Raw genomic sequence first — 24,906 nt, 5'->3', positions numbered from 1 at the left:
CACTGTACCTTAGACCACCAAACACGAGAGAAGTGACTAGAAATATAGGAGATTCACTAAAGAGGGTACAGTAAGAAAAAGGCTTTTTAACATGATTAATTCCACATATTATTAAAATAGCTTTTTGATAGTAAAACCTCAATGGCGATTCTTTTTAGGTCCAAAAAAATGATCTCAACTAAACCCTCCAAATAGCGAATCTGACATTTTAAGGAGGAAAGGAGGAACAGGGGTGATATAATACAGACGTTCAAATATTTGAAAGGTATTAATCCGCAAACGAATCTTTTCCGGAGATGGGAAGGCGGTAGAACGAGAGGACATGAAATGAGATTGAAGGGGGGCAGACTCAGGAAAGATGTCAGGAAGTATTTCTTCACGGAGAGGGTGGTGAACGCTTGGAATGCCCTCCCGCGGGAGGTGGTGGAGATGAAAACAGTAACGGAATTCAAGCATGCGTGGGACAGGCATAAAGGAATCCTGTGCAGAAGGAATGGATCCACAGAAGCTTAGCTGAAATTGGGTGGCGGGGGGAAGAGGGGTTGGTGGTTGAGAGGCTAGGATGAGGGAGGGCAGACTTATACGGGGTCTGTGCCGGAGCCGGTGATGGGAGGCGGGACTGGTGTTTGGGAGGCGGGAAATACTGCTGCACAGACTTATACGGTCTGTGCCCTGAAAAAGACAGGTACAAATCAAGGTAAGGTATACACGTATGAGTTTATCGTGGGCAGACTAGATGGACCGTGCAGGTCTTTTTCTGCCGTCATCTACTATGTTACTATGTAAATGTATGCTTTCTTAACTTCATCTGTGTTGAGGCTCTGCTGCTCTAGTTGCACACCTTCATGCAGCAGCTGTAGCTTCTGGCACTGGTAGTCAGCCAGTTTCAAATTTTGGCTCGGGAGTTTTGTGACCAGCCGCACATTTGGAATAATCCAAATCTTTTGATCACATTGTGCTTGACTATTTTAGAAGTAAAATCTCATGATGGCATTTAAGTCCTGCTGAAAAACCAATGACACAAATAATGTTGGATCCGTCCTTCAAATCAAAAAAAAGATTATTTCAAAATAGTCTAATCTTTAGCATTTATCTTTCCTCATTTTTGATCATTTTCAGAAGTCCTGGATCTACCCTCAAATGTATTAGAGACATTGAGTAAATAATATATCTGAAGTGAGGGAGTAGTTTCTCATCAGGTATTTTAAACAGTTCCAGGTGAGAGATGTCTCCTGTTAGAATTCTCCTCTTGTCCAATTTTGCGGTGAATCATCCTTGAGTTCTTACCTCGGTCTTAACTTGTTCACTTGTCCTTCCATGTTCCTTTTAATCGCTTATAAAGAAAGGGCCAAATAATCAACTTTACTTACAAGATTGTCAATTCCTCAGCTAACTTTCCAACTGTTCATCGTTTGCAGGACCTTCCAGAGGGCCTCCAGTATAATCGCAGCAGGCACTGTTGATTTTAGCGCCATTCTTCTTAACAGCAGAGGCTGTAAACGTTTTCTTTCCGGGTGGTTAAACAAAAGGTGAAGACCAAAGGTCTTTCCCTCCATGTCCTCCAGCCTTGCCTCAAGGAGATGTGATAAGTAAATTTGTGTAATGCCTAGTCTTGATAGGAGAGCCCTGTCAGGTGTCTGGGATACTTTCTGGAGACAGGAAGACCAGCGGAGATCGTGGGATTGGAATCGATTGTTGTTTGTTGCTGAGGGTTCAACCGCTATTGGAAGGCGTACAGACTAAAGTGTTGGGCCACTTTGGCTCTGGTTTAGATGAAGAATGGCTTCTCCATATGGCTTTTATTTTTCATACTTCAGGACAAACTGTTTACGAATCTCAAGGGTAGGATCTTTGCTGGTCTTTCTAAGGAGACTAGAAGAAAAGGAGATAGTCACATAGAAGCAGTTGAGGGGATTTTGACAGTGTAGAGCCCTGATGGCGAACCTATAACACGTGTGTCATTTTCGCTGACACGTGGCGGATTTCAGCATTTCCTTGATTTGTCCAGGTTTCTCGACAAATCCACCCCGCACTCCCCGACAGAATCCTCCGATGAGCACGCGACCACCTCACCTTCCTCTGCTCTGATGCACGCGCGATGGCGACGCAGGCAGGCTAGAGGCAGCATCTCTGCGCGTGCCAGCCAGCGCCTGCCTGCTCAGCATCAGCTGGTGATAATCCTTCACGCAGGCGCAGCGGCTTACTTCTACTGTCTGCAGCCTGCCGCCTTCTCTTCAGCCGCTGCCATAATAATCGCGAGTCGACGAGAGCACGAGGCTGCAGCGGGACGGTCTGGTCTCTGTCTTCTGACTCTTGTTGTGCCCTGCCTGCCCCTTGCTTAGCCGCCGCCATATCAGTGAGGTAAGATTCTTAAGAATGGGCTCCCATGATAAATTGTTTGGGATAAATATAAGTAATATAACAGCAGGTTATGCCATGATAAATATCGCGGAATTATGGTTTTTTTTCTCGAAGTGACACACCACCCAAGTTATGCTCAATTTTTTGGCGAATTTTGAAACACCAAGCTCAAAAGGTTGCCCATCACTGGTGTAGAGCGATCTCCATTAGTGGAAGAGGTGTTGATGGGTTTGGAAGGAGGGTCTGGAAGTTGGGGGGGGGGGGGGGGGGGCAGCAGTGGCTTTTTTTTTTTTTTTTTTTGTTTCTAAAAAATTTAAAAAAAAGGACATTTTGTTCATTTCGAACAAGTGCACAGTCCTAAATCTGTACACTTTCCATAATGAAATCTTAGAACAAAGTAATTATAGGATGTGGAAAGGAAACTAACAGTAATCTTACATAAGGTCTTAGTCATGAACTGCATTAATAGAATTAAAAATATAAAGAGACTCCAACAACACGGATAGCCTGGTTTCACCTGTACCTTTTTAAAATAATACTTATTCAGCCCCCCCCCCCCCCCCCCCCCAAAAAAAAAAAAAAAAAAAAAAAGTATGGTCTAAGATTGAGCACAGGGAGACCAAGTGCCTTGCTTAGGGTCAGAAAATGCATGGTGCATAACAGGATTTGATCGGGAGAGGGTCCTTCCAGGTTTTTAACTCTCTTCGCCATTACATTAATGCTGCCAGAAACAGATATTGATTTCTGTTAACAGCACTTGTATGTAACTGTGGCCAGCAGGCCTCAAACTTAAAAAAAAAAAAAAAGAAAAAAAAAACCCCACACAGCCTTAGTAACTTGTTTTGCAGAAGTTTAAATGTCAGCTGGGTTTCTGCATCCCTGAGCCATGTGAGTGATACTGTGTGTGGAGGCCAGAATAGTTTCTGAAGACTTTGACGTATGCAAGAAAACCAATCCCTTATGTGGTGATATGCGTCTCTGGGTGAGCCTCCTACATCGGAACTGCAAACAGTAATCTTGCACTTGGCTTCATTTTTTTTTTTTTTTGTTTGTTACATTTGTACCCCGCGCTTTCCCACTCATGGCAGGCTCAATGCGGCTTACATGGGGCAATGGAGGGTTGAGTGACTTGCCCTGAGTCACAAGGAGCTGCCTGTGGCTGAAGTGGGAATTGAACTCAGTTCCTCAGTTCCCCGGGACCAGAATCCACCACCCTAACCACTAGGCCACTCCTCCACTGTTGCTACTATTTGAGATTCTACAAGCAATGTTGCTATTCCACTAGCAACATTCCATGTAGAAGTCGGCCCTTGCAGATCACCAATGTGGCCGCGCAGGCTTCTACATGGAATGTTGCTAGTGGAATAGCAACATTCCATGTAGAATCTCCAATAGTATCTATTTAATATTGTTACATTTGTACCCTGCGCTTTCCCACTCATGGCAGGCTCAATGCGGCTTACATGGGGCAATGGAGGGTTGAGTGACTTGCCCTGAGTCACAAGGAGCTGCCTGTGCCTGAAGTGGGAATTGAACTCAGTTCCTCAGTTCCCCGGGACCAGAATCCACCACCCTAACCACTAGGCCACTCCTCCACTGTTGCTACTATTTGAGATTCTACAAGGAATGTTGCTATTCCACTAGCAACATTCCATGTAGAAGTCGGCCCTTGCAGATCACCAATGTGGCCGCGCAGGCTTCTACATGGAATGTTGCTAGTGGAATAGCAACATTCCATGTAGAATCTCTAATAGTAGCAACATTCCATGTAGAATCTCCAATAGTTGCAACATTCCATGTAGAATCTCCAATAGTAGCAACATTCCATGTAGAATCTCCAATAGTATCTATTTTATTTTTGTTACATTTGTACCCTACGCTTTCCCACTCATGGCAGGCTCAATGCGGCTTACATGGGGCAATGGAGGGTTAAGTGACTTGCCCAGAGTCACAAGGAGCTGCCTGTGCCTGAAGTGGGAATTGAACTCAGTTCCTCAGGACCAAAGTCCACCACACTAACCACTAGGCCACTCCTCCTTGAATCTGTGCAAGAGCTGACTGGCTCACGCACATGCACTTTCTTAACAGTTTTACTGCTCTGGAGCACTTGGCTGTGACCTTTTTTTTTTTTTTTTTTATTCATGTTTACAGGTGATATCACTACACCCAGGAGAAATGTATTAGAACTGTATTTGCTTACTGAACATGTATTGTGTAACTTCTTGTTTCAATTAAACTGCTCCATCAATTATGCAATTTCCTTATCTCTGCTAGACCAGTCCATACAAGTGGGTTATGACCCCTTCCTGCCACCAGATGGTATTAGAGGTACTGAATTCTTCCAGTGACATCTCCAGCATAAGGTCTGGTACACTCTGGAACTGTAGTATTTCGCTACCTCCAGCAGATCTGAGCCTAGCTCCCCAGAGTGCAGGCCAAGGGTTGTACAATATGGTTAAGGGTCTTGCTTCTGGAGCTCGGTCCATGGACATGGCTCCAGGTGAGCCAGGAGGTGCTATCGCTTGGTGAGGCATCAGGGTTGGGTCCCTGCAGGGGACTTATGGTGAACACCCCTCCCCCCCCCCCCCCCCCCAAAAAAAAAAAATCTCTTGAACTTTCCCTGCAGTTGGAAAACAATTTGTTTTTTAACTGGGCTAGCTTTATTCCTTTGAAGGGAATAATGCTGCTTAAAGAAAGACAGATGAAGCCAAAGTGTAATGCCCCATGAAGAACTTATGTAGCCAGAGAGGGAATTGGGAGCCGTCCCAGGGACTGAAATCCAGGTCAGTTCTCCAGGGGGAGAGGGTGGAGAGATTGCAGGTGTACTGACCACATGTGTAGACTTACCTGCCTGCTGGCCAGTGCTTAGGCATTGTGGAAGCCAGCAGTTCTATACAGCTGCTGGCTCCTGTTGTCCTGCATGTGATGAACCATTTACTCTTATTTGGGAGTGGCACCTGGGGATTCCCCAGACTGACTCCAGATCAGGAATCTCCTGAGCCATGTCACATCACCGTGGGTTCTGCAGTTTTGCCAGGAATGGCAGCCATCTTGCTGCCTTTCCTACATTTTCCCTCACAGCTGGAGTAGGCTCTTCCACAAGGGGTGAGGTATGCTATAGGTCATGCTGCCCCCAGAGTCAAGCAGTTGGATGTGACAGTGCTCCCAGAACCAAAATGGTTCGAAGCCCTAGTCAGACACGTAAGAGTGTCTCTAGACAGAGAGCACTCCGTTACCTCAAGGAGTGACCCCTGTGGAAAGTGCAGGAGGTGCATGGATCTCTTCCAGGAAGCCTTCCCCCGGTCTCGTGAGCATCAGGAGGATAGATGCATGATGTCGCTTCTCTTCCTCCCCCCCCCCCCCCCCCCCCCCAAGCATCACAGAGCAAGGGCTTAAAGCCAGGGGAGCTGGCGTGTTTCATCAATTTTGTCTTGTCTAGTGCAGGAAGGAAGGGGCCCTATTTTGAAGGGGCTTGGAGGCCTTTCACCGTGTACATGGCTTTCTCGGATCAGCTGTGTTGGGGGCCGCATAAAGGTCAAACAGCCTCTAAAGCATCAATTGCATCGAAGTGGCACACATTTGTAATGATAAGCAAGTTCTGGGGATAGACGGAAGGGCTCATTCCACTTGGTACAGATGACCACCCACCTGGGCCGAGTCTTGGGCAGTGTCATTTGTAAGTTGGCCTTTTTAATTTGAAGGACTAACAGCCATTGCAGAATGAGAGGTTTGAGTGTGTGGTGGCAGTCTCTCTCGTGAAGTGAGCTACAGTACAGACTGCCATGTTTTGTGTTTGTGTGGAGCGGGAGGCTCCGGTACTCTGTCCTGTGGTTTCCTTTTCCTTGCATCGAAGCTGCCAGAATCTGATACAGTATGAGTGTGAATAAAACTGTCTCTGGTAAGGATACTTTTCTAACTAAATTCTGTATATGCAGGATAAAATAATTTCTCTAGATTCTGGGTGTTGCAAGGACACAATATGCTATTTTCTCTGGCATCTAAATGGGGCATGGAAACTGTACAGTTCGTATGGTGTACGGACAATATCTAATATTTTTTTCTAGAATTGGAAAGCTGCAAGGACATAACCTATTGGTTTTATACTAGTACAGTTTACTTGTTGACTGGGTCTTGTTTGCCTGCCGAAAGCTGACTAATGCAGACACACGTTTAGAATTTCTCGGGTCTCTATATAATACCAGGGCATGGTCTAATGTTTCTCTACATGGTTCTTTCCCTTTTGCATTCTCCTGGAATTTACAACCTTATTTATTGAGGGTCAGTTTTTACAGTCTGTTTTATCTGCTGTGCAATGTTGTGCCTGGTATTCTAGGGTTCTAGACATGCGCTAGCCCTGATAATCTCTGGTACTGTTACCTTTCGCCCATCTGTTCTGCTGTTTGCTCATGCCTTTCAGGTTTGCGGCCAATAGCTTGGCAGTTCAGCACATGCTTCTAACCTTGCTCATGCAGGGTTTTTTTCTGGAGGGCTGTCTGACTGGTATGACTAGTGAGTTGTGCTCTTTTAGTTTGGGTACCTGTCTTTGTGGGTTGATCTCCAACCATTGTATATTATTTATTCAGAACATTTATACCCCGCTTTATACCACTGAAAGCAGCCTCAAAGCGGCTTACAAAGAACTGAATTACAATGTCAGTAGAGAAAAAGGCACAGAGGAAGAAGGGAGGGGAAGAAACAGAAAAAAATAGAGATAAAGATGGTCCGCAAATATGATGACTGCAGGCGTTATGATGAAGCTCAGGAATAGGCTGAATCTCTGAGTCTGCCTGTACAAACTCCGACGATGAGAAGGCCAAGACTCTTCGAGTGAGTGACGAGAGCTGCAGAAGAAGACGAAAGTTGCTCATCAACCGACCACACCAGCTCCCCAGACGTCGGACACAGCAACCAGGAGACGCAGGCCCAACGGCCCAGCCGCAGCGATCAACGATCGAAGAGCGGATCTACAGATCGCACTCAAAGAAGGCGGGGCCCAGGATGCCAAGCAACAACACCGCCCATGTTGCCCGGAGCAGAGGCTGCCGTCTCCCCACAGCAACCAGAACCAGCAAGGCAAGCCGGGACAGCTCTCTTGGAAGATCCTTTACTGTTGGAAGATCTCCTTACTTTCTCTGGTCTGCTACATTAGGTGCTCATCTCCTCTCATCCCTGAGTTAGGTAGCAAAGCACTATCTGTTGTGTTCCCCCGTATGTCCACCGGAGATTGACAGCATGTCAGTTTCTCATATTTTTCTGTTTCTGTGGGGGTCTGTTCTCAGGGGGACCTTCTTTTAGCCTTTGGGAACCGTATGTTTTTGGGGGTTTTTTTCTCCTTCAGTATTCCAGACTTCGAGGAATTTCTGTAATGTTTGTTACTTGCTGTTATGTGTATTTTGCATTGACAGTTTTTTTTTCTATTCAAACAATCCTACTGAGATCATAGTTTAGTTTGTTTCTCTTTATACCTAGTGTATCAGTGGTCTTTCCTCAGCTCTTTGCAAGGAATTTATAATTGTCATTTCGAGCCAAAGTGTGTTTTTCTCATGGTTTCTCTCCATACTTTGTAAATCAGTATCCTTTTCCCAGGTGTTTGGCACAAGTCAAGTTTGCTAGCTATTACAGCTTGCATATATTGCCATTTAGTGGATTTTGATTCACTTTCTCTTGCTTGTTATCTTTTCTCCTTTGTGACCTCATTTCTTTCACCTTTTGAAGCAGCTAGCTGCCTTCTTGTTCTTCCGCTCTCATCCTTGAATTCTAAATTATTCAAAGGCTTGACGGTGACTTTTTCAGCATGCTGCCTGCAGCCCTAACTATCTCCTATGGTGGTTATTGCGTCCCGCGTGGCTTAGCCTCGCCAGGGGTTGCTATCTTCAGCATTTCTCTTACATCCTTCCTCTGCTCTGTTTAACCCTGTCTAGCTGAGATCCTACCGTGCGAGAATGGTGCACCAGGACTAACTGTTTCATGTCTCACTCCTTCAGTCAGACACGTTTTTGGCAGCTATTCTTGATCATTTGGGGGGGGTTTTTTTTTCCTGACTCCTACAAGTTTCCTGGTGGCTTCCTAATGAGTTGGGAACTCCCCCAACATAAGATGTTAGACATTTCTGCAGATTTCCTCTTGTTGGATTTGCAGAGTAGTCAGCTGTTGTATTTTGTTTTTGTTTGGGTTTTTTTTTTTTAATCCTTTTCTATGGAGGCCGATTGGCTTCCTGTGTCTGTTATTTTCCAGGAGTTGGGAGTCTGAGGATGGCATTGCTCCTCAGATCTCGGCTGTTTTCCTTCCAATAGCTCTATCGCTACTGGGGAGTTCTGCCTAGCCCTCACACAGTCTTCCTTCCCATTTTGGCTGCTCAGCTTCTCGGTTGACAGTGGGAATTTTCTGCCGCTCATTTTTCTCTCTGCTCCAGTCTCTTACCTTGGCTAGACTGGGATGATGGTTGTGGTTCAAGGGTCAAAGTGATTCGCTTGCAACATTGAGTGGCGCCATCTCTTTGGGAACTCGTCGCTGATCTGTCAGGGAGGCCCCTGTGTGTCTGTCCTTTGTCAGAGCGGTGAGATTAGCACTCTGAGCTGCGAGTCTTCATGTGAGACAGATTCCTCTAGGTTTTCTTGAGAGATGATGAGGCACAGTTTCTGGTTTGATCTTCTAGGCCATATTCGGTGGTTCTTCGTATCAATAGTTTGGTAGTTCTGCCACTCGGTTCTTTCCAAGGCTGACGACTGGGTTATGTACAGCCTTTTGATGCCTTCTGCCTTGACGCTGATGGACCCATTTTGCAGACACTGTGGATCTTTTGACTTAGCTCAAATGCTTGCTCTTTTCAAAGCTCTACTTTGGCTTTTTTCTTAGTTTGGGATTCCTCGGACATCTCTCCTATACCCATGGACTGGTCAGCTGCCGTTCAACAGTGCCACATATAACGGGGGGGGGGGGGGGGGAATATCCTTATTTTCCCTTTGTCAGTTTGTCATGCTGGCTTCTTTTGGTTTGCTCCTTCAGTGACTGTGAATTTTTCTGAGACTGTGTGGTCTTTTTGCAACAGTGTTCGCCTCTTTTTTTTTTTCTCCCAAGTGACTTTCTTTACTCTTTGTGATTTCACTCGTAGTTTATTCTTGCTCTGCTGCTTCTTCTTCCTTTGTGCTCTTCTCTCCCCTCTTATCTTCAGAGTCATTTCATAGATGAGGTAGGGGACCTAATTGGTTTCTCTCTTTCTTTCGGTGGCTTGGGTCCTTGAGAACATTGGGTACCAGTTTCTTTCTTCAGAAAGTCTGGTCATTCCTTAGTATTTCCAGTCTATGCTCCTTATTCTTCTAGGACCTGTCTGGGGTTTTGCAGGCACTCCATTCCTCGAGAAGGTTGGGGGAGAGTGCTTAGTTTCGGAGTTATCTTGTGCGTCCATTGTTCGGTATTTTGACAGGTCGTTTCCTGCTGTCTTGGTGCACAGTTTCTTCCTTCTGCTCGTTCTTTGGCAACTTTGACGAGGCTTATTCTAGGTTTTGGTATTCTAGTGCTCAGATCAGCTCATGAGCTGGATAGAATTGCATCTGGTTGCTCTTTTAGCGGCCCACGTGGTTGGAACTGAGCTCTAGTGTTCGGGTGTCTTAAACGTCGTTATTTGTTTGATATATGATATAGTTGGACAGATGTCCAGGTGCGTCGGGTCTCTTGTTTTAATTTACCGGGATCTTGCAGTGGTTCTAGTGTGGTCCTTCCCGTGGTTTACTGCTCTCGTACTTCCCATCAGTCATTCTGGGCCGGTCCGGAGGGATGCTAAGGAAGGAGAGATTAGGTCTTACCTTCTAATTTGCTTTCCTTTAGTCCCTCCAGATCGGCCCAGATCCCTCCCTATTCGGTAGTCAGTTTGTTCTTAGAGTTTAATTCGCTCTGGTCTCTGTGGGGAGCTGTTTGACTAAAAAAAAAATATCTATGTATATGTCTATATTCGCAAAGAGACCAATTATTCAACCATTTCTATGTGGTTGCACATAGGCACATTACTGATAATGTTGCTGACTGAGCTTGGAGTAGTCGAAATTTTTTGACGGTGGCCAGCAAGGTCTTTTTTGTTGGTAGGTGGCTGTATGAAACGACTGGCGCACTGATGTTTAGTGTCTCTTCCCTTTTGCTTTGCTGTTCGAATACTGATGTTTCCAAGGGGCTGAGCACAGCTCTTGGCTGCCTCAAAATCAGTCTTCTCAGTCTCCACCTGCTGGTAGGCTTGCACAACCCATCAGTCATTCTGGGCTGGTCCAGAGGGAATAAAGGAAAGCAATTTGGCAGGTAAGACCTAATTTCGCCGTGAAGACCAGTGAATCTGAAAAATAGCAGCACCAGAGTATGGGCAATTAACAAAGGGGCCCTTTTACTAAGCCATGGTAAAAGTGGCCTGCACTAGTTTTTGGTGCGTGAAATTGGCACACGCTAAGCCATTCTACTGTGGTGGGAAAAGGCCTTTTTTTTTTTTTAATGGGGCAGTAAATGGTTATACATTAATATTAAAATTACGTGACTATTTACTGCCTGATCCCTTACCCGCTGTCTGTAAGGGCTCACGTGGTTATTGGGGCTGCGCTAACGATTTTACAGCTGTTAACGCCCCCGCAGTAGAAAATAGAATATCATTTTCTACCGCAGGAATCTGCGTGCACCAGCTTTGGAACTGGGCCAGGCTTCTGTGCTACCCTGGTGGTAAGGCTGATTTGGAATGAGCTACCACCCGCATAACAGCTCTGCCACACCTTTTGTAAAAGGGCTTCAAAGTTTGCAAGCCAGTTATTTTTTTAGTCTTAGTTTTTAGACACTGGGGCACACTGTAGGTATGTTTTTCTATGAACAGACTGATCATGTGAGATGCCCTGAAGCAGCCGAAAGGAGAACTCGGGCCTCTGTTGGCATGTTCACTGGGACATTAATTTCCTGGCACATTTTAATCAACAGATAAATGAGTTTGAATTGAATTTGTTTGCCTGGCACAGGGCGTTGACAGAAACCGAGGAGGTTTTATATGCCTGAGGTAAAAGTTGCCTTTTAATCCCTTATCAGTTGTTACTGGAGTGAAGGTGGGGCTTCCTCATACTTCTGCTTTACTCTGTGTCAACATGTTTAAGTCTTGTTTGGGTTTTGATATTTGTTTGTCTCTTAAGTTAGTAATAGTCAGCTTTATTGATTGGAACATTAAGGCAAGGTGAATAGTTAGCTACCATAACGTATAAAGACATGAGCACGACAACATTTCTTGAAGGTTTTGTATACAACTCTCTCTATATCGGAGTGTGTGTTTCCGGTTATAATTTTTTCTCCTTTATGGTGTTTCCCCTTTATTGGTGTGCTTAGCACTAAGCATGTCTTTAATATAAAACTGCCTCGCAAAAACAGCCAATAAAATTCATTTGCTTGCACTTTACTCTTCCTTGAAAACAGCTGTAGTATTGTGTGCATTTTGTAACCTATACGTATACTTGTACGGTCGGGGGTAATTTTTAATAAGAGGCCTTTTATGCACATATTAAGGTGCATATGCATGAAAAAAAAAACTTTAAAAAGTACCCTCAAGAATATGGAGAAAAAATACATCTTTTGACCTGCCTTGTCAAGGAATAACATCAACAAACAAGTCGTAGGCAAACTTTTTTCAAATTGACTTGGTGTAATACATATGACCAACTTGGAAAACCCTGCTGTTTTGCATAAGGTTACACGAGCAGTGAAACACTTTTTATTTCCAAACAGCTAGTGCTTCTCGGTCAGTGCACAGGTATGGGACTGAAGCAGGCAGTTAAAATATGGAAAGTGCAGCAGTCTGTGTGTGAGGAATATTCTTGATTGGGGACGATTAAGCTGATTTGATCCTTGGGAAGTAGCTGGCCCATGTGTGTAATACTGTGAGGCTACCACTAGGGGTCCTGGGTACAGTCTTAAAACACAGGATCAGGAAGAGCAGGAGGTACTGGATATTGCTCCTGCTTACACTAGATACCAGGGACCCTGTAAGGCTGGTGGGGGGGGGGGGGTAGAATGTCAGGAGGATCATAAGGGATCAACTTGATGGGTAATGGGTGGAGTGGACTAGTGCTGTAGGATTGAAATATTGGTAAACTGTGATTTTAGGGTAAGGGAATTTAATATAGGAGTGGCCTAGTGGTTAGAGCACTGGTCTTGTAATCCCACTGCTGTTCCTTGCGATCTTGGGCAAGTCACTTAACCCTCCATTGCCTCAGGTACAAACTTAGATTGTGAGCCCTCCTGGAACAGAGAAATATCCAGAATACCTGAATGTAACTCACCTTGAGCTACTACTGAAAAAGGTGTGAGCAAAATCTTGGAATGTTGCTACTATTGAAGATTCTACATGGAATGTTGCCACTTTTTGAGATTCTGGAATGTTGCTACTATTTGAGATTCTAGATGGAATGTTGCTAGTGGAGGAGTGGCCTAGTGCTTAGAGCCACCAGTCTTGCAATCCAGAGGTGGCCAGTTCAAATCCCACTGCTGCTCCTTGTGATCTTGGGTAAGTCACTTAACCCTCAATTGCCTCAGGTACAAACTTAGATTGTGAAATATCCAGAGTACCTGAATGTAACTCACCTTGAGCTACTACTGAAAAAGGTGTGAGCAAAATCCAAATAAATAAAATATGCCGCCTTTCTGTGGGAAAAGCTGCTCCCATGCACGTGTGTGGTGGTGATGGTGAACATTTTTCCAGACATACAGCTTTTTAAGATCACTGCTACCATTGTGTTAGAGGAAACACATGTGCCGTCTTGTGCATCCTTGCAGGTTTTTCACAGGAGCCTGTACCTTGTGGCACAACCTCTAGTAAAACAGTGAATTTTTCATATCCTATCCGTACTGAATAAGACATGAACATGTTTAAATCATGTGAGCAGTCTAGCCCGAAGTTTGTTCCCAAGTTAATGGAAGGTGACTTTCCCAACGTACAAGGAGTTGGTGAGAAGTGGGGTTTGAGCCCTGCTTTCCTAGTCTCTCATTCCACTACTCATCCACTTGCTGTTTGTAAGCAGTTTCAGCCCACTGTTGGTAGAAAATGTTTCCAGCCTTAAACGCACATATAAAGGTGCATATACATGAAAAATCCTTTAAAAATCTCTTTTTATCGTAGAGGCAAAACAGTGCAACGGTGGCCGCAGCTAGAAGGATTCTAGTCTGCATAGAGATGGGTATAACCAACAGAAGAAAAGAGGTGTTCACGCCCCCTTAAAAAGTCGTTGGTGAGGCCCCACTTGGAGTATTGTGTTCAGTTTTGGAGGCCTCATCTTGCTAGGATGTTAAGACTTGAAGCGGTTCAGAGAAAAACGATGAAAATGGTAGGGGGTTTACGTAGCAAGATGTACATGGAGAGACTTGCAGACCTCAACATGTATACCCTGGAGGAAAGGAGAAACAGGGACATATGATAGACGTTCAGATATTTGAAAGGTATTAATCCCCAAACAGACCTTTTCCAAAGACTGGAAGGTGGTAGAACTAGAGCATGAATTGAAGATGAAAGGAGGCTGACTTGGGAATAACGTCAGGAAGTGTTTTGTTTTGTTTTTTCCACTGAGTGGGTGGTAGATACTTGGAATACCCTCCCATGGGAGATGATAGAGATGACAAATGTAACAGCACTCAGAAAAGCATGGTACAAACACAGAGTGAGGAGTGGCCTAGTGGTTAGAGTGGTGGACTTTGGTCTTGGGGAACTGAGTTCGATTCCCACTTCAGGCACAGGCAGCTCCTTGTGACTCTGGGGAAGTCACTTAACCCTCCATTGCCCCATGTAAGTCGCATTGAGCCTGCCATGAGTGGGAAAGCGCAGGGTACAAATGTAACAAAAATAAAATAGATACTATCGGAGATTCTACATGGAATGTTGCTACTATTGGAGATTCTACATGGAATGTTGCTATTCCACTAGCAACATTTCATGTAGAAGGCTGCGCAGGCTTCTGTTTCTGTGAGTCTGACGTCCTGCACGTACGTGCAGGACGTCAGACACAGAAGCAGAAGGCTGCGCGGCCACATTGGTGATCTGCAAGGGCCGACTTCTACATGGAATGTTGCTAGTGAGCAACATTCCATGTAGAATCTCAAATAGTAGCAACAGTGGAGGAGTGGCCTAGTGGTTAGGGTGGTGGACTTGGGAACTGAGGAACTGAGTTCGATTCCCACTTCAGGCACAGGCAGCTCCTTGTGACTCTGGGCAAGTCACTTAACCCTCCATTGCCCCATGTAAGCCGCATTGAGCCTGCCATGAGTGGGAAAGCGCGGGGTACAAATGTAACAAAAAAAAAAGGAATCCTGTTTAGAAGGATCAGATCCAAAGAAGCTTAGGGGAGGTTAGTTAGGAAAGCCAGTGCTGGGCAGACTTCTGTGGTCTGTGTCCCAATAGAGGCTGAATAGACTTGGATGGGCTGGAATAGAGCTTTCAAAGGATATGACAACTTCAGAGATTTTAGAGCAGGGCCAGTGCTGGGCAGACTTCTGCGGTCTTTGCCCTGTGGGGGGAGGGGGCAGGGATAAATCAAGATCAGGTACGCACACGAGTTTATCTTGGAGAGACTGGATGGACCATACTGGTCTTTACCTGTCGCCTTCTACTATGTTACCATGTAAACAGAATTTAGCACAGTGTATGAAAGGCTGTTTGTGCGTGGAATGCGAAACTAATCTCCTTTTCCTCCTCTGTTTTGCCAGAAACACCAGATGAAAATGGGAATTCTGAGAAATCCGATGACTTCCTTATGAAGAAGCTAAAGAAAAAAAAGAAAAAGAAACACCGGGAAGACGTAAGAGGACGGCGTCTAAAAATGTACAACAAGGAAGTGCAGACAATCTGCGCTGGGCTGACGCGCATCAACCAAAATGCCCTAAACCCTGAGGAAACCGACGGTGCAGAAGAGAATAAGGAATCCTGCAGGTACCTCAAGGATGAGGAACTGTGCAAGCTGGATCTGGGCACGCAAGAGTACCGGCTTCCCCAGGGAGTACGGGTGCCGTTCACATCTCATCAAGACCACTGTATACGCAGCAATGGCTTGCCAGTGGCTACCAGGTTCAGTAGTTTCATCCACGAGGAACAGCAGTCGAACGGTGGTGGACTTGTGTTGCACGCCTACATGGACGAACTCTCCTTTTTGTCTCCTGTGGAGATGGAGAGGTTTGCGGAGGAGTTTCTGGCCCTGACATTCAGCGAGAATGAAAAGAACGCGGCCTACTACACCTTGGCAATTGTACACAGGGCAGCTGCCTACCTGCCAGATTTCCTGGATTATTTTGCTTTTAATTTTCCCAACACTCCAGTAAAAATGGAAATTCTGGGCAAGAAAGATATCGAAACCACAACAATTTCAAATTTCCACACTCAGGCAAGTTGAAAGCTCTCTTGTTTTAATTGTTCAGTTATGGCATAAAAGCCATTTTTTTTTTTTTCACTTAAAACATTTTAAAATTTAGCCGTTAAGTTACAATAGCTCCTTGATGGGTATTCATTTAAATATTGCACTCTTAAGGTATGGTATGTGCAAAAACTTAACAGGGTAACAAGCAAAAAAAGAGGGAGAAACTAGAATTTGTGTTATACAACAGTCTTATACAAGGGAGTTAATTCTTACAGCATGTAGGATCAAACATATAAACGGCGAGTGACCATACTCACTCGCAAATGTGCAGTAGAGACCTTCTCTGCCCCGCCCCCACGTCAATACGTGATGACGGGGGGCGGAACACAGAGGGTCTGTACTGCGCATTTCTGAGGGAGGGACACCGCCGTCTAACGCTCCCCCCACCCGAGTCGCCGCCGCCACCCACCTTCTACCCGGTCGGGCCCTCGCTCCACTATTGAAACAGCGAGGGTCCGGGAACGCAGCACTGAGCTCTGCTGAGCTGCCGACATCGCCCTTCCTCCTTCTTCTCTGCCTCTGTCCCGCCCTCGACAACGTTACATCACACGAGGGCGGGACAGGCAGAGAAGAAGAACGAAGGCCGACGTCAGCAGCTTAGCAGAGCTCAGTGCTGCGTTCCCGGACCCTCGCTGTTTCAATAGCGGAGCGAGGGCCCGGCCGGGTGTAAGGTGGGTGGTGACGGCTTGGTGGGGGGGGGGGGTGTGAATTCGGAGGGGGAGGGGCAGCGGCGGGGGCAGGCCTTTCAACCCCCCCTTCCTATAATAGCCCGTTTTTACGGGCTCAAAGGCTAGTATCAGAATAAATAAAGGGGGAGCAAAGACCTCAGACAGGTGACACACGTCAAAATTGCTGAAATTACTCAGAGAGAGTCACCACAGTTAATCATCGGTCATCAACCAACCCCCTACCACGTGAAAAATTATATTTTTTTGAGGAGAAATTTTTCAAAAAACATGCTAGTCCACTATGTGCCAAACAGTTTATGAAAGAGTAAAGTGCAAACAAAACCACTTAGCTCAAAGCAGTAACGTGGAAGGGCTTCCCCGCCCAACGGACCCGTTTCGCTGGTGGGGCTTCTTCAGGGGAAAGGACGCCCAATAAACTAGCACTGCTCAAGTGGCTAATGCAAAAGTCACATAGCCGGACAGACTAGCGGCTCTGAAAGTGGTAAAAACTTGACAGCAAATATTAAGGTGGTGTGTTAGATAGAGGCTGACCTGAATTTTGGTTTCAGCGTTGAAATCACCCTGAAATCTGGGTTTCTCCATGCTTTGTTTTCAGGCAAAAATGCCAGTGCATTTTTGGCTGAAATGGAAATTCCTCCCCCCTCCCCTTTCCCCCCAAGTCACCACCATTCTCTTCCTGCTGCTCCGCCCCGGTCTATCTTTAGAAGCCCTTGATGGTCTAGTGGCTTCTTTGAGGCAGAGACAACAGGGGTTGTGCAGTTGTACTGCGAGTAGTAGCATTCCCAGCGGGCACAGTTTTTAGGCAGAGCGTAGGCAGTTGCATGTATGCAATGGTTGGTACGTACATATGTGTTTAACACCAGTTTGGGGCAGGTGTAAATGTGTGCCAGAACATGTACGCTGTTGGAAGAATTCTTGGAGCCTAATGAACTGATGTGCCTTTTAAAATGCAGGCTTTAAAATGTGCAGTAAGGACATTTCCAAAAATCAAATATCCCAGGAAAGGGGCTGTTGAAAATCTCATCTTCCCTGAGATGCTATTTTGTCTATCTGGCTGTCGGGACTCTTGACTGTAGCTCCTTTTTTTTCCCTTTCCCTCAGCTGCTGCCCCAGATGATTGGCTGCTCTGCCCAAGTTATACCCCCCCCTCCCCCCCCCCAAAAAAAAACAAAAAAAAAAACTTCCCGTGTGTCATTTGCTGCTTTTTATATGGACATTGGTGTGTTGGGGATTTTAAATAAGCAAGCAAAACGCAGATAAGGTGACACAAAAGATGATGTGAAAGCAAAACTTCCAATGGACTCGGGTAGTTCACCATCAGAAGTTTTATTCAAAATATGCAATGGACAACCCAAATCGTGTTTAGGCCCTAAAGGCCTGCCTCAGGAGTCCCTAAACAGTAAAAGTATAAATATAATAAAAACACATAAGTGAATAAAAAGAGTGATGATGACACGGTTATCAAATACATATATAATCATACAATCGTAAGATTAACCTAGCATGACATGGCTATATATGGGTCAACAAGCTGAAATATGTATAATCTGACAATCAAAAATGCACTTTTTAAAACACTTTGCAAGGAGTGTGAGAGAGTGCTGTCAGCAGTACCAGAGTCCCTCACTCTCTACATTTGTGTTTACTAGTTGTCTGAGGATTTTGTGCTGAGAAATATCAGTCACATTAAAATGCGTTTCTCCAACAGCCTGCGACGAAAGTAAGAATAGCCAGACTAGGTCAGACCAATGGTCAATCTAACCCAGTATCTTGCTTCCAGCAATGGCCAATCCAGGTCACAAGTACCTGGCAGAAACCCAATTACTAGCAATATTCCATGCTACCAATCTCGGGGCAAGCAGTGGCGTCCCCCATGTCTATCTCAATAACAGACTATGGACTTTACTTCCAGGAACTTGTCCAAAACTTTTAAAAACCCAGGTACAGTAACTACTGATGAACTTGTTGCCAGAGGATGTGGTTGAGAGCTTAACTATTGTTGCGTGAAAATTTTCCTCCTGTGTTTTTAACGAAGCACACGTCAGTAAAGAAACAAAACAAAGTATATATCCAAAAAGCAATGCCCCACCCCACCCCCCCTCTACTAACAGCTATAGTATTCACATAAAATAGAAAAAGCCTGAAACATCATATTACGAAGCCATTCAGAATGTGGTATCCACACTCGTGCAACCAACATTGCAAGGCATTGAGCAAAACGCTATGCAGCTGGGGGCGTTAGAGTCCAAAAATGGAGTCCATATATGAATAAGTTGAGTAAATCTCCTCCTTTTCGTTTTAAAAGTAGTACCATGTAACTTCCCTTTTGTGTCCTCCACTCTTTTTGTACTTTTTGAAACAGTAGAAAATTGATTCACTTCTACCCATTCTGCACTACTCAGGATTTTGTAGACCTGAATCATATCCCCTCTCAGCCTTCTCTTTTCCAAGCTGAAGAGCCCTAACCTCTTTAGCCTTTCCTCCTACAGGAGGAGTTCCATCCTTGTTATAATTAGATTGCAGCATATTGTCCAAGATTTCACCTAGATCTTTTTCTTGGATGCTGACTCCTAGGGTGGAACCTAGCATCACTATGATTTGGATGATTATTCCCAATGTGCATCACTTTGCATTTGTTCACATTAAATCTCATGTGCAATTTGGATGCCCAGTCTTCCAACTTCCTAAGGTCTTCCTGCAGTTTTTCACAATCTGCATGCGTTTTAACAACTTTGAATAGTTGTGTCGTCTACAGATTTTGATCACCTCTCATCATTCCCATTTCCAGATCATTAATAAATGATAAATGGCACCAGTCCCAGTACAGATCCCTGCACTATCCACCCTCCTCTACTGAGAGAATTGGCCATTTAACCCTACTCAGCTTGTTTTTGTTTTCTATCCATCAACTAATATGTAAGCCGCATTGAGCCTGCGATGAGCGGGAAAGCGCGGGGTACAAATGTAATAAATAAATAAATAAAATTCCTAATCCACAATCGAACATTGCCTCCTATCCCATGGGTTTTTAATTTTTCTCAGGAATCTCTGAAAACCTAGATACACTACATCAACTGGCTTTCCTTTATCAACCTGTTTGATTCATGCATTCAAAAGGGTGAAGCAAGACTTCCCTTGGGTGAAGCAATATTGACTCTGGCCTATTAAACCATGTTTTGTCTGTTTAGTGAGTTTATTCTTTATAACAGTTTCCACTATTTCTTATTTTTCTCCTATTCTTTCAAGGATGTTCTTTTTTTTTTTTTTTTTTTTTTTTTTAATAGTTTTTCACTTCACCTTTTAACCTTGCTGGCTGCTGCTCTTTACAGTTTTGCTGATGCAATGCTTACTGTGTTACAATTTACTACTACTACTACTTATTTCTAAGTAACTACTTTTTGGGGGAAGACCTTGGCATTACTTTTGGTAGTCTTAACATCTGGTTTATGGCCACTGCACTCTGGTGATCGAAAGCAAACTTTAAAAAAACACGTTAAGAAACTGAAATATCTATGATAGGCTGACTAATAAATGCAAAACTCGAGCCTTCCAAGATTAGTGTCTCTTCCTTCAGCTGCTGTTTGCAAATGAAACCGAAATGTCTTATTTTACTTGTTTTAACTGGAGTTTTGCTCTTATCTAGTCTCTGCTCTGCTAAAGAGTGTGTCTGTGGCTCATGGTACTGTTTGGACCAAGATGGAATTGGTTCTTCCCACAGCAATGTTAGGCATGGTGACAGATCTGCTGCACTAAGGGCACTGTGTTTGTGCTTTTTGTATGGGCTTTATGCTCTCTGCGTTGCTGCTGTACTTTAAAAGCGTTTGACCCCTGAACCTTTGGTTGTGCTAGTCATTTGGACTTGGTTCGGCTTCCTTCCATCCCTTTGGATTTGTGCTCGCTTAACTTCGTGAAAATAGTTAACTGGCAGACTAGCTCCAGTTCCTGCAATAGGTTGAATGGTTTGCAGGCAAAGTTAAGATTCTCGTCATACTGTTATCCTCAAATTAAAACTTCAGTCATGCAAGTAATACTGGGTCTGTAGCAGGGGAGCCCTGCTCTAAAAATTGAACCAAGGGTTTTTAAGAACCTTGTGAAAATACAGATTTGTAGATCCACTCCAGACTTCTGGCTGGCTTGTGACCCTTTTTTTTTTTTAATGGAGAATGTCTTGAATTTTTAAGTAAATGGTGTGTGATTCTAGTAGTGCTTGGAAATCTTTGCTGAAAAAGGGCAGGAATTTAAAGTAGTGGAATGAGAGGTTTGGATTTTAGATTTAATTGTTCAAGATGAAGGTGCAAACAAAAAAAACAGCACCACGGGCCTTTAAAAATGGTTTTTCATCCATTTGGATACAGAAAGTGAAAGTGCCTTGTTGCTTTGTAACTTTTACTATATGAGACGTGGGGTAATGAATGATATATTGTAGAGGAATATATTCGAGTTATTCCCAGAGTTTTCCATGTCATCACTGTGACCCCTGACGCAGGTGCTAGTCACCGAAGTACGGCCCGTGTCGGGTCTTTTTGTCAAGGCTTATTCATTAAAGAACTGTGTTCCATTTTTAAAGGCCCGTGGTGCTGTTTTTTTGTTTGGACTTTAGTTTGTACTTCGTTCCCTCTCTTTTGCTATATTCAAGATGAAGGTGCTTCAGGTATGTTCCTGCTCAGTTTACAGTCTGCCTGGACCTGAGGCAGTAAGGGTGAAGTCACTTGTTCAGGGTCACAAGGAGCATCAATAGGGAAGGAGAATTCAATCCTGGCTTTCCTAGTTCTCTGCCCAGTGCTCTAACATCTAGATGACTCCTGCACTCCGTGTTCTTGGTTTCAGGCAGGGCAACTTAAGTGTGCACCTTAATGGCACGTTTGCCCATGTTCCTCCATTTGCAGACTTAGGCAGGTTTGTGTTGGGGTCCAGTTGCTAAATGTCTCGGTAGGATAGCAGGGGATGTGTGGGTTGGTAGATCTGATGGGTATCGGTGATATATGTATTCACACAAAGTGAGTTAGCTATTTTATCTCTTGGGGGCAGGGGTGAGTTTTTAATGTTTGGACATGGGTTGAGCTTGCGAGTATTAGGGGAAGAGGGGGCAGGGATGTAGACTTTTACCCAATGCCCTTCTTCACACTTGCTCAGTCTTTCTTCAGTCATGGGGCTGTGGGTATGAAGGGTTCACTTCCCTGTACTCACTTTTATTTTATTTATTGCATTTGTATCCCACATTTTCCCACCTCTTTGCAGGCTCAATGTGGCTTACAATTATCATGAGTAGTGGAGGTATACAAGAAATAGCTTTTAGTAATTACAGAAGGATCTTGGTAACATGATAAAAAGCATGATATTAGAATAACAAGCAAATAATATATGATAATTCTGGATCTATATAGAGGATTCACAACTGTTGGTCCCTCACCCCTTCCGCTTTTTCTCTCCCTGTATGTCCCACCATTGCTTCCCTGATAACACTGCAACTTTGCCCTCTTAACATCCTTTTTTTTTTTTTTCTTCTTCCCCATCTTTTCCCCTCCTTTTCTTTTGTTTTTAACTCTACCCCTTCATTTCTTCCCTCTCCTCTAATACTACCCCTTCTCTGAAGCTTAGTCAGGCTTTGCCAGCAGAACCTGGAGACTCCAGCCAGTTCATCAGCACATTTCCCCCCTCCCCAACCCCTCACTGCCACCAAGAGCCAGAAGCTCATGCCAGGTCTCTAAACTAGGGTTTACCATTTTGTGTCCTCTGAAAAAGAGGACACATGCCACGCCCCCTACCCTGCCCCACCACGCCCCCTCCAGGTCCTCGTTTCCCCCCCCCCCCCCCCCCCCACTTACTATCTAGCCCTGGTGGTCTAGTAGCGTCTTCTCTTCGGGGCAGGAAAGAGCCCCCTCTTTCCTGCCCGGAGCGCTGCCTCCCCTGTCTGTCATCCTCGGTCTGGCTGGGGATTCAAAATGGCCGCCGAGAGTTGAAGCGGCCTCGCGAGAGTTCAACTCTCGGCGGCCATTTTGAATCCCCAGCCAGACCGAGAAGGATGATAGACAGGGGGAGGCAGCGCTCCGGGCAGGAAAGAGGGGGAGCTCTTTCCTGCCCCGAAGACGTCACTAGACCACCAGGGAACATGGTAAGGAAGGGGAGGGGACGGGAGACCAGACCCACGGCGCCGATCGCCCGCCCACACGGCCACCGCACGCACGCGCCTGCCCGCGCCCACGTTTGTCCAGAAATCCGGACAAACGTGGGCGCGGGCAAAATCCGCCGGACGCCCCGGACGTGCCCTCAAAAAGAGGACATGTCCGGGGAAATCCGGACGAATGGTAACCCTACTCTAAACCTACTGATACCCTCCTTCCTAGCAGGACCTGGGGGACTACCACCAGTTGGTGTCACCACAGCTCCGCTGCTGCTTCTGCCGCCAGTACCCGGGAACTCCCGCTAGCCATTCACTTTTTTTTTTGTTTTTTTTTTTCTGCTGCTCTGCACTGTTTAAAGCCATAGGCATCTTGTTTATGTATGCATAGACAGATGTGTACACTTAGGTAATCCCTTCCCAGTAGGTACTATTGCTTTTAAGAGAAATGTGCCTAATGATGGAAATGTGAAAAATGACACTTTGCAAGGGTCTTGGTTTTAACTGTGAAGCATTTTGCACTTGCAAGGAGAATGAAAATGTGACAATTGCAGTGTGATCCTGGAGTGTGTCATGTGGTCTCCCTACTCCCCATGGAGAATGTGGTGAAAGCCAACTGTTGCAGTATTTCTGTTTACAGTCAGCAAGATTGCTCTTATGCTAACACTTTTTTTTTTTTTTTGTTTAACCGACTGAAATTGTGTTGCTTAACTGAAATTGTGTGAAAATACTTAAAGCCTGCAGTTAGGACGAGACCAGACATATTGAAGCATTAAGTATCTGATCAAATTAAAAAAAAAACCATAGTATAACATGTCTGCTGCTGTAGCACTTGATTCTAATCTTTAAACCTTTCTTTACCTACATTCAGGTCAAGCGGACGTACTGCTGCGGTACATACAGAGCAGGGCCAATGCGGCAGATCAGTCTGGTTGGAGCTGTGGATGAAGAAGTTGGAGACTTTTTTCCGGAATTCCTGGATATGCTGGAAGAGTCTCCATTCCTAAAAGTGAGCAGCAGTAGTAATACATTTGTGCCTTCCTTGATGACAGTTTAGGAATTTGGGGGGGGGGGGGAACTGGAAGAGGAAAAACAGAGAGAGACCCTGAAGGTTGCACCGAATGTATTGTAAGAAAACACAAAAGGGAGGGAATGTGTGGATATCAGTGTAAACATTGGACAAAAGGGCTCAGCTATCGAGTTGGCTTCCTAAAAAAAAAAGTAGAGGAGTGTGGTAGCCGTGTTAGTCCACTCTTAAGGTTATCAATAGAAATCAAACAAAATAAAACATGGAAAAGAAAATAAGATGATACCTTTTTTATTGGACATAACTTAATACATTTCTTGATTAGCTTTCGAAGGTTGCCCTTCTTCCTCAGATCGGAAATAAGCAAATGTGCTAACTGACAGTGTTTATAAGTGAAAACATTCAAGCATTTAAAACCATACAAGAACGTAAGACCTTTGAAGTCAGAAAGATTGAATATTTTAACACCCAACAGGACATAACAAGGATCTGGGGTTCCTAGCCCATTATAAACCATAAAGCTGTATGTCTCTGTTGATCACCCCACCCCTCACCTATCCTCACCCACCCTGTTAGAATATCAATGATATGCTTTGATGTCCCCATGCATACCTCCGACCCACCCCCATCCTCCCACCCTGTCAGACTGTCATAGTAATGCTTGAATGTTTTAACTTATATACACTGTCAGCTAGCACATTTGCTTATTTCCGATCTGACGAAGAAGGGCAACCTTCGAAAGCTAATCAAGAAATGTATTAAGTTATGTCCAATAAAAAAGGTATCATCTTATCTTTTCCATGTTTTATTTTGTTTGATTTCTATTGATAACCTTAAGAGTGGACTAACACGGCTACCACACTCCTCTACTTAAGATTCTACATGGAATGTTGCTATTCCACTAGCAACATTCCATGTAGAAGTCGGCCCTTGTAGATCAGCAATGTGGCCGCGCAGGCTTCTGCTTCTGTGAGTCTGACGTCCTGCACGTACGTGCAGGACGTCAGACTCACAGAAACAGAAGCCTGCGCAGCCTTCTACATGGAATGTTGCTAGTGGAATAGCAACATTCCATGTAGAATCTCCAATAGTAGCAACATTCCATGTAGAATCTCCAATGGTATCTATTTTACTGTCATAGTAATGCTTGAATGTTTTCACTTATATACACTGTCAGCTAGCACATTTGCTTATTTCCGATCTGAGGAAGAAGGGCAACCTTCGAAAGCTAATCAAGAAATGTATTAAGTTATGTCCAATAAAAAAGGTATCATCTTATTTTCTTTTCCATGTTTTATTTTGTTT

General features: G+C 44.7%; 1 protein-coding gene across 1 annotated transcript in view; it reads left to right on the top strand.

The window, feature by feature from the left end:
• RSBN1 (round spermatid basic protein 1) overlaps positions 1-24,906 on the top strand; it is a 58,793-nt gene that overhangs the window by 12,109 nt on the left and 21,778 nt on the right. Inside the window, 2 exon segments of the mRNA XM_030220628.1 lie at positions 15,064-15,734; positions 23,446-23,583. Coding sequence (XP_030076488.1) covers positions 15,064-15,734; positions 23,446-23,583 — 809 coding nt within the window.

The sequence above is a fragment of the Microcaecilia unicolor genome, chromosome 12 (assembly GCF_901765095.1).
Source record: "Microcaecilia unicolor chromosome 12, aMicUni1.1, whole genome shotgun sequence".
NCBI lineage: Eukaryota > Metazoa > Chordata > Amphibia > Gymnophiona > Siphonopidae > Microcaecilia > Microcaecilia unicolor.
This window is presented reverse-complemented; position numbering and strand designations above follow the sequence as displayed.